The sequence below is a fragment of the Topomyia yanbarensis genome, chromosome 2, assembly GCF_030247195.1.
Source record: "Topomyia yanbarensis strain Yona2022 chromosome 2, ASM3024719v1, whole genome shotgun sequence".
Taxonomy (NCBI): domain Eukaryota; kingdom Metazoa; phylum Arthropoda; class Insecta; order Diptera; family Culicidae; genus Topomyia; species Topomyia yanbarensis.
In genome coordinates, this window is record NC_080671.1 from 377,036,904 (window position 1) to 377,050,712 (window position 13,809).

At 38.2% G+C, this 13,809-nt stretch overlaps 1 protein-coding gene across 10 annotated transcripts in view; it reads left to right on the plus strand.

Annotated features, from left to right (window-relative positions):
* Positions 1-13,809, plus strand: part of LOC131684641 (uncharacterized) — a 579,369-nt gene that overhangs the window by 269,132 nt on the left and 296,428 nt on the right. For 7 of the 10 annotated variants that reach the window (XM_058967666.1, XM_058967671.1, XM_058967670.1 and 4 more), the window contains exon 2: positions 8,701-9,202. In XM_058967666.1, the coding sequence (XP_058823649.1) occupies positions 9,090-9,202 (113 nt within the window). In that variant the 5' untranslated portion in view covers positions 8,701-9,089. Of the gene's footprint in view, positions 1-8,700; positions 9,203-9,646; positions 9,769-13,809 lie in introns of those variants that run through there. The other 3 variants (XM_058967673.1, XM_058967674.1, XM_058967672.1) reach the window with 2 other exon arrangements.

Genomic DNA, 13,809 nt, shown 5'->3' on the forward strand with positions numbered 1-13,809 from the left:
TAGAGATTTTTTTTATAGAAATAACCTAAGGATGAAATTTCTATAATCAAAACAAAAACAAGATCAGACTTGTTAGGTTAAAAAAAGTTAAATGGTTTGATTAGAAGTCATGAGGTTGTCTTCAAATTTCGCCAATATGAAATCGATTTTTTTGATTTATTGAATTGTCATCGCAACTGCCGGATTATTATCGAAAGCAATTATTAGAAAGAAAAAGAAAACTTACGAAACTTGTATTTAAGGTTACCACACCGGTTTTTGGAGGCGAATTCCGGGTTTTCTATAACAATAATATACCTTTCGTTTGAGACTAAGTTTGTGAAAATCGGCCCAACCGCCTGATGTGAAACTGATGTGAGTTTTTTTTAATTTTGAAAGATGGTGATTTTTCCGGGTACTTTCAGAGCCGTCTATGGTGGTCAATGTGGCCAACAAGATTTCGATGGGCCGTCAATAACCTAGAACTGCAAATGCGAGATGTTTGGCTTCTATTTTAGCGAAAAAATCCTTTTTGAAATCATCGCGATATCGGTTTGAATAGGAGTTTTCTCTGTGAACACACCCCACAACCCGTAACTCCGCAGCCGGGGGTCGGATCGAAACAAAATTTAATAACAGTTTTTGGGGACGCAACACCGTTCATTTGAGATTAAAGATTGGTCAAATCGGTCCAGTCATCACTGAGAAATCGATGTAACTGTCATTTTGGATTTGGGTACTTTCGCTGGGGCTTCCGAAACCATCGATGGTGCCCAATATGCCCAAAGAGACTTTGAATGACTGTTAGTGACCTAGAACCACAAAATCAAGCAGTTGTGAACACATTTTGGAAAAGTTTTCACTTTTTTCCATTCATTGCTATATACCGTGAAATCGGAATTTGTTGCGTGTTCGAACTCATCACCCTGTAATTCCGGAACCGGAAGACGGATCAATTAGAAATTCAATATCAGTGAATTAGGAATGCTCTACCTTTGATTTAAGACCAAGTTTGTAAAAATCGTTTTATTATTCGCTGAGGAATCGGTATGACATTAACTTAGGGACTTGGCCAATTCCCTGGAGGCATCAAGAACCGTCATAGGTGGCCAATGTGGTCAAAGTGACTTCGATGGGTCTATTATCTAAACATGAAAATCCAAGTAATGTTGCACACAATTCAATGTGTTTTGCATTATTTGGACATCATGGTGGTTCCAGTTTATAAGGGAATTTGCTGTGTGATCGTAGGGGAGACTGAGGAGACTTGATCCCCGGGGAGACTTGATCCCATCATTGTAACTCAAAGGCGGATCAGAATACATTAATCGAATATACTATAAAGTTGCGTAGTTTTATCTAAACATAAATTTCATTAACACAGAAAAAAGAAATTGGACTTTTGTGTAACCGAATTTTTACCGATTTAAAAAAAAAATCTGAGAAGAACTGAAGAAGATTTTTTCTCTAAATTTTCAAACTTTTATAAAATTGATAAAATCACCCACTACATACTCTACTTTTGCATACAGAATTACATGAGAATGTCAATTATATGAATAAGTTATGATTGAGCTGATTCTTTTGTTCAACTATATTTTCACTAAAGTTTGCTGAAATAGATGCTATGGGGTCACTTGATCCCTTCAAATTCGTGGAGATTTGATCCCCTTCGCCATACTTCATACACACCACTGAAAATAAACAAATTCACACCAGATCAATTGAAATCATTGTTGTCATAAAAAAATGTTAAAAATGAACGCTTCATCTTAAAGAAACATAACTGTAATTGTTTACTACAGTATACGTAGCAACCATTCATCCCACATTTGACGTTCCTCAACCATAATAAAGACAGCTTTCAAATAATTGCACGGAGATTTGGGGAATTCGTAAAAAATCAGGTGAGAGATGCGTAATATGTAGTAACAAAAATAACAATATCTAATCATAACAATTTAAGCAATACTACAATCCATTTATAAAATTGAATGGGGTAATGTACCCGTTTTTGCCCTATTAAGAAGGGTACCACATTATTACAATAATAATTTTATTATTTCAGCTTCTTTGATTTGTTATTAAGGTCCATTTTTTTATTTCGATTATAGAGGTTTTAACGTTAAGGTCATTCGCCTATTATTAAGAGCCAATATAATAACAAAATTGTCTTGAGAATGGTGAAAATCTTCTGTTTGAGTGCAGCAAAATCTCTAATCGAGTACCCCCATTATCGCAATACCATTTGAGTCAATGCGTTGAGCAAAGATGGCAAACGCTGCTCTAACTAAAGGCTTCAGATGGGTAGGATGATAGTAGAAACAGGGCAAAACAGGCTTATTACCCTACATGCTCTTTTAAACACGTTTTCATAAAGGAATCAAGTGTGCCCAAATTAGGGATCAAGTCTCCACTAATCTAAGAATTTTCCATTTTTTTGTTGTTTTCCAGAAATGCTCATAGCTCATGTCCAGTATAATATTTCCATGTAATTTTTTTATGATTATTAGTCATCCCTAGAAACAATATAAAACTACAAAAAATACATAGTTTTTTATCATTCCACGGAGTTGGACTGAAAAATAAAAAACCTGTTTTAATCCACCTCGCGGTGCAATTGTGCCTTTCTCATTTCTCTAAACTATGGCACGGAGGCTTTTTATGTTCAACATAATTGTGGAAATGTCCATTACATTCTTAGTACACTTTGCACTTATACACAATGGCATGCCAGCCACGAACTTGATGAGCTACGTGTCGACGGTGAAACACTTGAAACAAAAAAATATCATACTCCATTAGCCTAATCAGCATTAGATCAATGTTATCTGCTTGCTAACTCATTTTGTCATGCGGGGATGGGTATGTGAGGAGGGCGAAAGTCCCATGAACGAACGACTCCCCAGCTCAAATTGGTATGCTTTGTAATATAGTGGTGGTTTAAAGATGATGGGGTTGAAAGGGAGGGGTATGAGGTGGTGGTCTGAGGGGTGATTTAAGGAGATTTTTAAAGGAGGGGAGTGAACAGTAGAGGGGGGGTGTAACCCCTCTCCGTAAACCATCAACTACGCCCCTGTTAAAATCCAGAAACCTTATGCGAGTCGAAAAAAAAATTATTAGGTTGACGTTTTTCAGAGTGATTGCATAACCTTTCTATATGAGAAAGGCAAAAAGGGATCAAGTCTCCTAAGTCTCCCCTACTCTTCAGCCCGTAACTCCGGAACCAAAAGTCCGATCAGTAACAAATTCAATAACGGGATTGTACTTTCATTTGAGAGTGTACCTTTCATTTGAGACTACCGGTGAGATTGTTTGACACATACATACATACATGCAAACATCCACACACACATACAGACTTTTTCCGATCTCGATGAACTGAGTCGAATGGTATAAGTGAATCGGCCCTGCGGGCCTCAGTTAGAAAGTCGAAATTCCGAGAAATTGCATAGCATTTCTAGATGAGAAAGGCAAAATATGATTTTTTGCAAGATTATAACAAATCCCTTTCCGAAATATGTCGGAAACGTTCAAATCGACAAGTGTCGTCAGTAAAGCAATTTTTATCACATCCTCCCTGATTGTGTTGAAAAAATTTACAAATTGCTAACATGAGCAGCTGACTTCTCACGTTCAGGAGAATTCATAACCAAACTAATACCTTTATGATCTGGAATCAGTAGTGCCTGTTGATGTTGATGGGCGATTTGTGCCTTGCCATGATTTGTCTTTTCATAATTTCCTGATAGGAAGGGTTGGAAAAGTGGTAAGGTTAGCGATAAGAAAAATAACGACTCAAAGAACATAGACAAAACGGAAGTATTCTTCACAACCAAACGAATAAAAGACAATTCTCGATGAGCGGATATATCAGTACCCCCGAGGAGATATTAGGATAACAGAACGAAAACATCCCCGAAGAGATATTGTCATTCAAATGCGGCTTAAACTATAGCTCTTCACCACACTGGTTTAGGAACGATAGCATATCCATGAGTTGCATTTCTCTGTACATAGGTTCATCTATGTATGGAGAACCAAAAATCCGGAAGCGCAATTACATTACTCCTGACCAGTTACATATCAACTGATGTGAAGTTCCGTAATCGGAATCACAAAGATCATTCTCATAATACTCAGTACGCTTAATAGTAGCCATCCGAGTTTGCAATGTCCTGTCAGTGCACTGACTAGAATACTGGGATTGTGCTTGGAAAAATTTAGCGAATGCTTTGACATTTTTGTACTCAAATCAGACAGAAAAGTTTTTGTTTGAATGCAAGTGTGTTAATGCAAATACCGGTGATCATTATATGATAATCATCAGTATCGTGTCGGGAATTCAATCTCATTAAGTTTCATAAACAAACCATTGGTGACAAGGTTCCATAGAAGTGACGACAGTACACCACCTTCAGGACATTGGCAGACACTTAGTTTTCTTATCTCTACTTATCTTAGCGATGAGCACAGATTTCAGTTGCTAAGCATTGCGTAGATCCAGTTCTTGATATAGGAAGATACTACATGACCTCGTGCTGCTTCAAAAAAAATTCGAAAGCCACTTTGTCAAAAGCACCTTCAATATCGAGAAAAACTCCTAAACTTGATTGTTTTTTGTGAAAAAACAACATTGTGTAAAGGGTAGTAGTAAATTACCCCCGCTGATATGCATGTCGCATTGCAGCGGGTGCTCGCCCAAGCTAACATCCCGAATGTAGTGGTCGATAAAAAGTCCCACTGATTTGAGAAGAAAGAAAATCAGACTGATCGGACTAAAACTCTTTGCCTCCTCATAATTGACGTGGCTACATTTGGGAATGACTACTACTACTACTATTTTACTATTTACGTACTTCATCAATTCGGTGCCTCTCAAATTGATATCTGAGCTGCCCCAAATTATATGGTAGGCATTTGCATCACCGCCGATTATGAGGGGAAATTTATCTCTGCAACCATATTCAACCCTTTTGAAATCATCAGAAGGTGATGGTACATTATGCGACAAAGATGCCGAACAATAGACGTATTTCTTTTCTTTGTGTTATCGACGGTCATATTGACCGTGACAATCACATATCGCACTATTGTCTCTAGTCTGAAAAAGGCTAGCAGGCTAAATAAAATTCTCTCAAAATTGAAAGATATGCAAATGAACCCCTTAAAAGCCAGAGATGGTATCTATGTGGCTGACAAAAAAGGTTCTGAATTGTCTCTTCGACACACATTTTCCAGGTTGTATCGTGCAGTAATTGAATCCGTTGGCCCTGAGCCAGCGCTGCCAATTTGTACAAATTTGATCAGAGAAAAATGTGGTCCTTGGCTTCGTCCAAGCACCGCACAATGGCGTAACTATATCAAATCCATGGCCAAAATTATTTCATATGTTTTTAAGCTTTTTATACGATAACAAGTGATGAAAAATGGTTTTTCATGGTTTTAGACAATTTATGACCAAAATATGAAAATATTAAACCACCTTGCCGTGTGATGCAAAGCCGAAAAAAAAAAAAAACAATTCTACGTGCATTGTTATTTTTCAATGTAAACGTGATTTTAGAGTAATATATCAGCTTGAGGAAACCTTGCATTGAGATTTAGTCTGTTTCAATTGTTTCATGTTCATATGTTTATTTTGCTTTTCTGGTTTTCTTATAATAGAAAAAAATATTCAAGTTTTGGTAAATTCGGTAATAAAAATCCATCCAAGTGATTATCGTATTCAATCTGGACTATTCACGTTAACACTTGCAATCCGGAGACAAGGAACTGGAATGAGAAGATTGCACAATTTGTTTGATGCTTCGCTTGCGTTTCCAAGGCAACTTGTGTGCGTCACGTTTGATATAGCAAGATTAGTGGAAGTTATATTTCACACTCTTTTATATGGCTATCGTGGATTTTTTCACCTCAGGAAAATCTCAATGACCTTGGCTGGAATTGAACCCAGGCCAACTGGAATGAGTGGCGGTCACGCATACCTCTCAACCACCGGCGCCATCTCAAATTATTCTTTTCATATAAGATCTTTTAAATATCCCCAATACTGATTTTTTTAATTGTATTCTCTTAAATTTGAGCAAAAAACACGACATTTTCAACCATCTGTAAAAAACCGAATGGGATTAATTGGGAATGTTTTCTTCGTGGAACAGTGAGAGGACACTCCAAATAATCTTCTCCTTTTAACAGATTTACCCGACACTGCCCGACATGGTACTTTTTTTTACTAACGACTATGTGGAAAATTGAAAAAAGTGAGAACTTTTATAAAACTTACCCAAAGATGACAAAGAAAAACTAAAATTGACCCCAATTGATTGTAGTTGCTGGAGTTTGCGATGAAAAGCACGATTTCGATTTATATATTGACTTTGAATAATTAGTTTTTGAGCAATCTGAAAAATTGAGGGATATTGGATTTCAAGCTAAAAAAATGTGTAAAAAAATCACTGATTTCAAATTATTGCATACAAAAATTATCAAACGAAAAAGCTTTTCTTTTTAAGCAAAACGTTAGAGTATGTTTGGTAGAACAATTTAAGCTGAAAATATGGACAAATATACAAAAACAATATTTTTTCTATTTTGGCCAGGATTTGATCTTAGTTACGCCTCTGTGCACCGCAACTATTGGAGGAATCTACAAACGTGTCGTCAAACAAAGGCGTTTCCAGAACAACCCTGCCAAGTGATTTCGAAAAATCTTCTATACTTTTCGAAAACTCCACTCCGGCCTGATCAGGGCTTTAACCGGCCACTGAGTTCAATTATCTCATGGCAACTATTCAGCGCGCTGAGTCATTTTCATGTTATCTTTGTGAATCCGGCTACAGAACCTCATATAATCTGATATGAAACTGTCCAGCAGTAGCGCAATTGCAATTTCGAGTTTTCGGCGAAAACATAAACGACACCGCGTTTGGACGACTGAAACTCAGAGATATACTAAAGTTTCTTATCCAATGCGGTGAAGAGCTTTAGGCTTACTCACAGGCGATTTGAACTACTTGTGAGTTTAACTTACCTGCTGATTGTTTTTGTGCTGTTATTTTTCCCACCCATCAGATTCAAGTTCGTCCCTCCTCCTTCCCCTTTTGATCCATTCAGGAAATGATGAGAACACACGGCAAGGCACAAATCCCCGACTACATACGGGGAACGTGCAATTTGAGCCAGTATATTCTGATTACGTTAATAATCAATTACTTTTTCTTGGCACAAAATTCCAGTGAGCAAGGCATGAAATTTAACTAAGAGTCACATGCTGAGGTACAAATGCTTGTCAATAACTACAAATAAAACTGTTTTACCGTCTTTCAACTTTTCACCCTTGTAAGAGCTATAAAAGTACCCATTAATCAGAACATTAAAAGCTGAAAATTACCAGTTAAAGGAAGGAACTTTTACCGCATCATTTCTCACCAGCAGCTTAAACCAAATATATCCGAGAATACTGCTCACTCGGAAAACACCCCATAACCATAGTAGTCAGCGGTAAAAGTATTCTTCTATTTGTACGTACCATACGTACATACAAATACGTAGCTATGTAGGCAAACAGGAAAATACCTCGTAACATGAGTCTAACATTTGTGGCCTAAAGTTTGGCTTCTGTTATTTGCACCATTCGACGCTGTTCGGATGATAGCATCCAGTTTCTGGTACCTATTTCAATTTGCTATACCAAATGGGAGCAATGACTGAATTCCCGCTAGCACAGCACACTGTTTGATTAATTTGATAACATTCGCGTTAATGGAAATCTGATTCGTTTGGTGGTGTCGGGTTCAGTGCGGTTAACGACTAGCGGGGGGAAAGCTTTGCCATGAAAAACAAGCCGCCCCCGCTTTGTCAGTAGAATCCCGACAGATAAGAAGCCTGCGTGTGATGTGACAAACATTACTAATTACCTTTCAGCTTGGGTGGAGGAGGGCTATAATGACAAATTCCACGTCGGATTGATTTATGCTTATTGAATGAATCGCTGGTTTGCTTCGTCTTCTTAATTTATCGTCTTTTTTGTGCTTCAGTTACTGATCCCGTCGCTAGTAACCAGTTCAGTTAATTTCACCAATCAGCGGGATAATCTATTTTTGGAGCATATAAAAAGTACTGAATCAATTATCATTTTTTGCGGTGGTGTTAATTCATTTATAACGCTACGATGTGCTAAACCTAGTCCTGCGGGGGAGTTAAAATGGGAAAATATCAACATTACCATTGCTATCGATGGAAATATTTCACAACGGAAAAGCTGGGATATAAGTGCAATGCCAATCAAACTTTATGACAGCCTAGAGGGATGCCTGCGCTAATACCATTTACTGTGAATGTCAGTTTGACGATGCGCAAATAGGAAGATTTATTCGAAATGTTTAATTTACTTCGAGAAGAAACTAAAATAATTCGAGCTCTGAAGTATGATGTTACAGGATATTTTCATTTTCAAAAGAGATATGCTTGCGTTAGGCGGCAACTGAATAGGCCACAAGAAAGAACCTTCATTTATAAAATGTTTTTAAACTTGTTCTGAATGTCTCCTGAAGAAGCACCGCTTTTTCGATAATCCATGAGATGAGTATGATAACAGAAAAAGCACCTAATAATTTCATTAATCATAACGCAATAAGCATTTATCCGCGGTTGGATTATAGCTAACTAGCACGCTTACATTGACACAACATTTTCCTGCTCTTCTCTCCATCCTTACAGGCTGACACCTCCGCGCGGTGAATAAAAAGTTCTACGTCAGTATCACGAACATCACAACCAGTGTTGCCAGTCGTCGTAGCAGTCGAACATAAGACTTGGTAGCTTTCCATGTCACAGCTAATTGCCCGTAGCGAATGCCTGTTTCCTGTTCTAATCTGTGAACTGGGAATGCCGGTGGGCACTGGAAGAAATCAGTAACTTTTGTGAAAGTGAAATAAAGCGGGAAAAAGAAGGCAACGACGGAAGCAAACGTCCAATTTTCAACTGTGGCGCTGTACTGTAGGCAGTGGCGAGGGCACTGCTTTTGCGAAAGGATCCGGTAGTATAGTGAGTTCGATACAGCTAAGCGTGGTCAACAATGAAACTGAGTGTCAGTGCCTACCGAGCCCATGCATCAGCACACAAGAAAATTCTCTCCAGTAGCAGCTACCAGACGCAATTCAACTACGGAAGCACTGCGGCCGCCTGTAGCTCGACACCAACATCATCGGGCCTGTTTTCAGTGAGTATTTCTATGCTTGGTAAATTTCAATTCCGCTTAGCATTCGGCTCACAGCAAAGAAATGCTTTTGCGAATTTTCCAATTTATGCTAACAATCTACATGTCTTTGTCGGAGTTTTTGCTTACTTCAATCGTTGCTTGTCTGGTAATTTCCCTTTGGACTTGTCAATAGTTGACACATCCCTGTCAAAACTAATTTTTAAAATTATGTGTAGCCCTAGCACCAATGCTTGAAATATAAATCCTGTAGAGATCCTACAATGTATCGTCCATTTTATGAAGCTATCCCTGTTTGTACATTTTTAGCAGAGCTACACAACATCTATTTCGTTTTGCGGTTATTACAGCAATACCAAGATAATAGACATTTAGGCTAGAAAAAAACTATTCAAAACCCTACTCCTTTGATCCTACAACATCTTCTAATCGCTTACTATATTCGAGATGGCAGGATTTGGTGCTTACACACGGTCTACTATGAGCCTCAACGTCTAATATCTGTGGCAGTACTCTACCTTTGATATGGAATTTTTACGATGCTCCCTGCGACGCTAAATCCAGTGCAAGTATGTACAAGTGTAGATAATAAATCACACGTTTGACACCTTGCCATAAACATTTCATCCTAGGGCCTACGTGCCTATGTCCAGAAAATGTGTAGTGTGTCCTTTTTCCTAGTTGCACCACGTTATTTTGCCTCCCATTCAATGCATAGTTTGTCTCTCAAAATAGGACCGTTTTTTATTACATAGTTCCCATCAAGCAGTGGCTAATTAAAGTGAAAGAGGGAATGGTTCACAAAACAAAATAATATAGTACCTAGACAGTGGCGGATCCAGGGGGAGGGTCTTAGGGGCTCGGACTTCTCCTTTTAACCTGTTTTTAGAAATAAGTTAGAGTAAATTTTTATATTAGTCATTAACTACGTCGCGCCCCAGAATACGACAATCATCGACGAAGAGGAAAATGATTGACATCTGATTTCAAGATGTCGGAGTAAAAGGCAAATTACTGGAAGCTAAGAATGCATCAGCGCTTGAATTGTTCGGATCAGATGTATACTTGCCATTTGTGGCGGATTGGAAGACCCTTTCACCTATTCCACACACAGGGCCGGGACGACTGCTGAACACCTGGCTACAATTGTTTGACTGTGGCGGGGGATCGAGGGCTTCCATAGTGCCAACTGCGGTGCATTGAACCCCGATGGCGCGATGCGGAGAGCAGGAACGGGACGGTAGTAGTTTACGGAGAGAGTCAAACGATGAGCTAGAAGCGTGAATCGGCTCAACCCTTGTATCGTATCGTTACAATTTGTATAAAACTTGACAAGAAAGGCGGCTTGGAAGACCCCTTCTCCACCCACACGTACGGGACAGGGACGACTACTAAACGCTGGCGGCAATGGGTCGACTGTAGCGGAGGATCGAGGGCTTCCATAATTCCATAGCTGCGTTGAGTCCCAGGATGCGATCAGCATCGACGCTTTTCACAATGGTGGTGTAGCTTGGTAGAGTGGCATTGCCAATTGTTGCGCAGTTCTCTGCAGGACCGTTGATAGGCCGGGTTGCATTAGTGGAGCACATGCTTCTTCTGGAGGCGAAGGAAAATCAGTCGGCGGGCACAGTCATTTGGTTATTCTCAAATTCTCTGAACAGTATGCCTTGCGGCCATGTGTCAGGGTTAAGAGCTGCACCACGATACTTTGGGTGAACTCCAATTTTGAAGGATATGAAGTATAAGGTAATGACGTCTATGCCATTTTTAAAAGCGGAATATCCTTTATCTTCTCGTTGCAATTCAGTACTTCTTTGGATATTTTTTCGACAGTCTCAACGACGCAACGACGTGGGAGGTGGACTCGTAATAATGTTGCTATTATCGACTAGATTTCGACCGCCAACAAGAATATTGCTCGAATCAGGGCCATCCTCGCGACGACGTTTCTGAGGTGGTCGAGAGGAACCGGAATTTGGCCGGACTGAAGTAGCTGTTGAACTTTTTCTAGCGTGGCGCGTTATTTTTGGATAAGTTGGCCTTTGGTTCAGCACAGACGCCATCCGTTCTCCCAGCAATAGCAGCGGTAACACATCCTAGCGACGAAACGGTGTCGCGAAAGCGAACAACCTTCATCAGCTTGACACATTGATTGCACATCCAAAATAAATTTGGGTTTTCGCTATTTTTTTCACGAACGGTTTATTAAGTTGTTTCTCACATTGAATATGCACCACATTTTTGCAAAAGCCCATGCATTCGATAAAGTCGTCGTCCGATTTGACGGTTTTCGCGCAGTGGTCCGATGAATTTGCCATAATGCGTGCCGATCTGAGAATGCGAACAGTGAAATATAGATGGCACTGGGCTCGGTGGAATGTTTTGGTGGTTATGTTGCAGAAATTCATTCAATTGCGTTCTGCGCTAGTTTTTTCACAAAGCAAAAGCAAACAGGAGACACTTTCACACTGCACAATATCAACGATAAAAACAAAATTATCAGTCGATTGATACGATAAACAACGATAAAACTTCACAAACATCACCTAAAATTAAAAATAGCTGGAACGATTGATGTAAACAACATTCGGTAAGAATGCACTGAATCAAAAAATCTTCATTCAAGCGTCATAAGGATATTTCTCGATAAACTTATGATTACGGCTTAAAAGCCAACTGTCAAATTTCTCTTTAAAGAGAAATTCCGGACAAACCGTTACTGTCCAAACACAGTTCACTGTACTAAATGCTAGAGACAACTTATCTCTTTTGTTTACTACCAACATCTGTAACTGGTGTGTGACCGTTTGTCCGGAGTTTTCGTTCAAAGTGAATTTTGACAGTTGACTTTTAAACCGTAATCATATTTTTGTCGAGATTTGGAAATCTGCGGAATTTATAGATTTTTCTTAAACCTAAAATATGTTGAATAACTTTTTTTATTCAGACAGTCTATTTTACACGGTGGAGCAGGGATATCTATTTTTGGTTTTCGTTTTCTAGCGTACGAGTATTGTACGAAACACGAAACCTAATCTCGGTTATATTTCGGTTGTACGTTTAGGTTGATTTATATCGGGCGTGATAGTAGTGCCAGTATTTTTAACTCTTTCATGCCTTACTTTTTTTAAGTGCAAATAGTTTTCCTTAAAAATTGTGGGGTCAAGAAACACGAAAAACTTTTTTTCATGAAGATAGATGTTAAAAGGTGCCCAAGTTTTACTTTCCAATACTTAATACAATTTTTACAATGGTCTAATTAGGTGAAAAAGTACATTCATAGGTTTTATCTACTTTCAATTATAGTGCAAAATAATGAAGATATATTTCATTTGTCGTTGTTATAGAGCTAATACTTCTAATTGTTTGTGCTCAAATGAAAGGTAATAGCCACATTTATTAGCTTTACTTATTTATTTGAGCAAATCTTGCCTAAACCGAAAGTTTGAAAACATTGTAGTTTATAAACAATAATAAAAAGAGAAGAAGAAGAAGAATTTTTAAGAATTTCCAATTTATATAATAATAAGCACACGAAAAAAATGTTCCCAAAATTGTGAACAAAGTTATATGAATTCTGGAACAGTAACGTTTTTACGTTTCGAAGACAGAACTATGAACAAAATTCATGTGTTTTATAATTATGTTCAATTTACCTTCAGTAAGTCCCGCATAACGCTTTTATTAGAGGAAGTATTTGTTTTGTTTTATGAACTTCAGTCACGGTTTCCGCCATGTCATTACCAAATCGATTTTCTGTGCGTGAACCAGTTCACAACTTTATGAACATTATTCATAAAACCAAAAATTGGCTCATGATGTTATTCATGAATTCGCAATTTTATTCACGATTTCGTTCAATCCTCCTAAACTAATTTATGACTCCTAATATATTAGTGACAATCCAATATCCGTGCACGGGAAATAGTTCACAAAATCATGAAATATTGTTCATGTATTCGTGAACCGGTGCACGATTCCTAGTGTAATGGTCACGACTGACCATTAGTACCTGTGCAATAGTTTCGATCGAATATCCGTGCTCGTGAAACAGTTTACAAAATCATTAAATATTATTCATGTATTCTTGATACCTAGTAAAACTCACCATTCGTGATCGTAGTTCACGAAATCATAAAATAGAATTATGTGTTCATGAAGTGGTTCATGATTCCTAGTACAATAGTACAATAATTCACAAAATCTTGAAATATTATTCATGTATTCGTGAACTGGTTCAGGATTTCTACAACATGTTTTACGATCTATTTTGCGTGCTTGTGATATTTAGAAGGTATTTCTAATCATTTCCAATTTCATGAACTATTTCTATAGCGAACAGTAATAGATATGAGCAGTAGATACAAGAACGCTGCTTGAACCTTCAATATCATTATTCATTTGAATTGGTTCAGTGGTGTGCCTAGACAGAAAACAAAAACTGCGCTTAGCAGCACAAATTGTGTTCCTGATATAGTTCACAGAACAAAATACCCAAATCAATCATATTTTTATGATCTAGTTCATATTGTCATGTTACTTTTAATAGCGGGCTGATAGAACTGCAGCTTATAGCTTAGGGGATCGCGGTCCGACCCGCTAGGCAACAT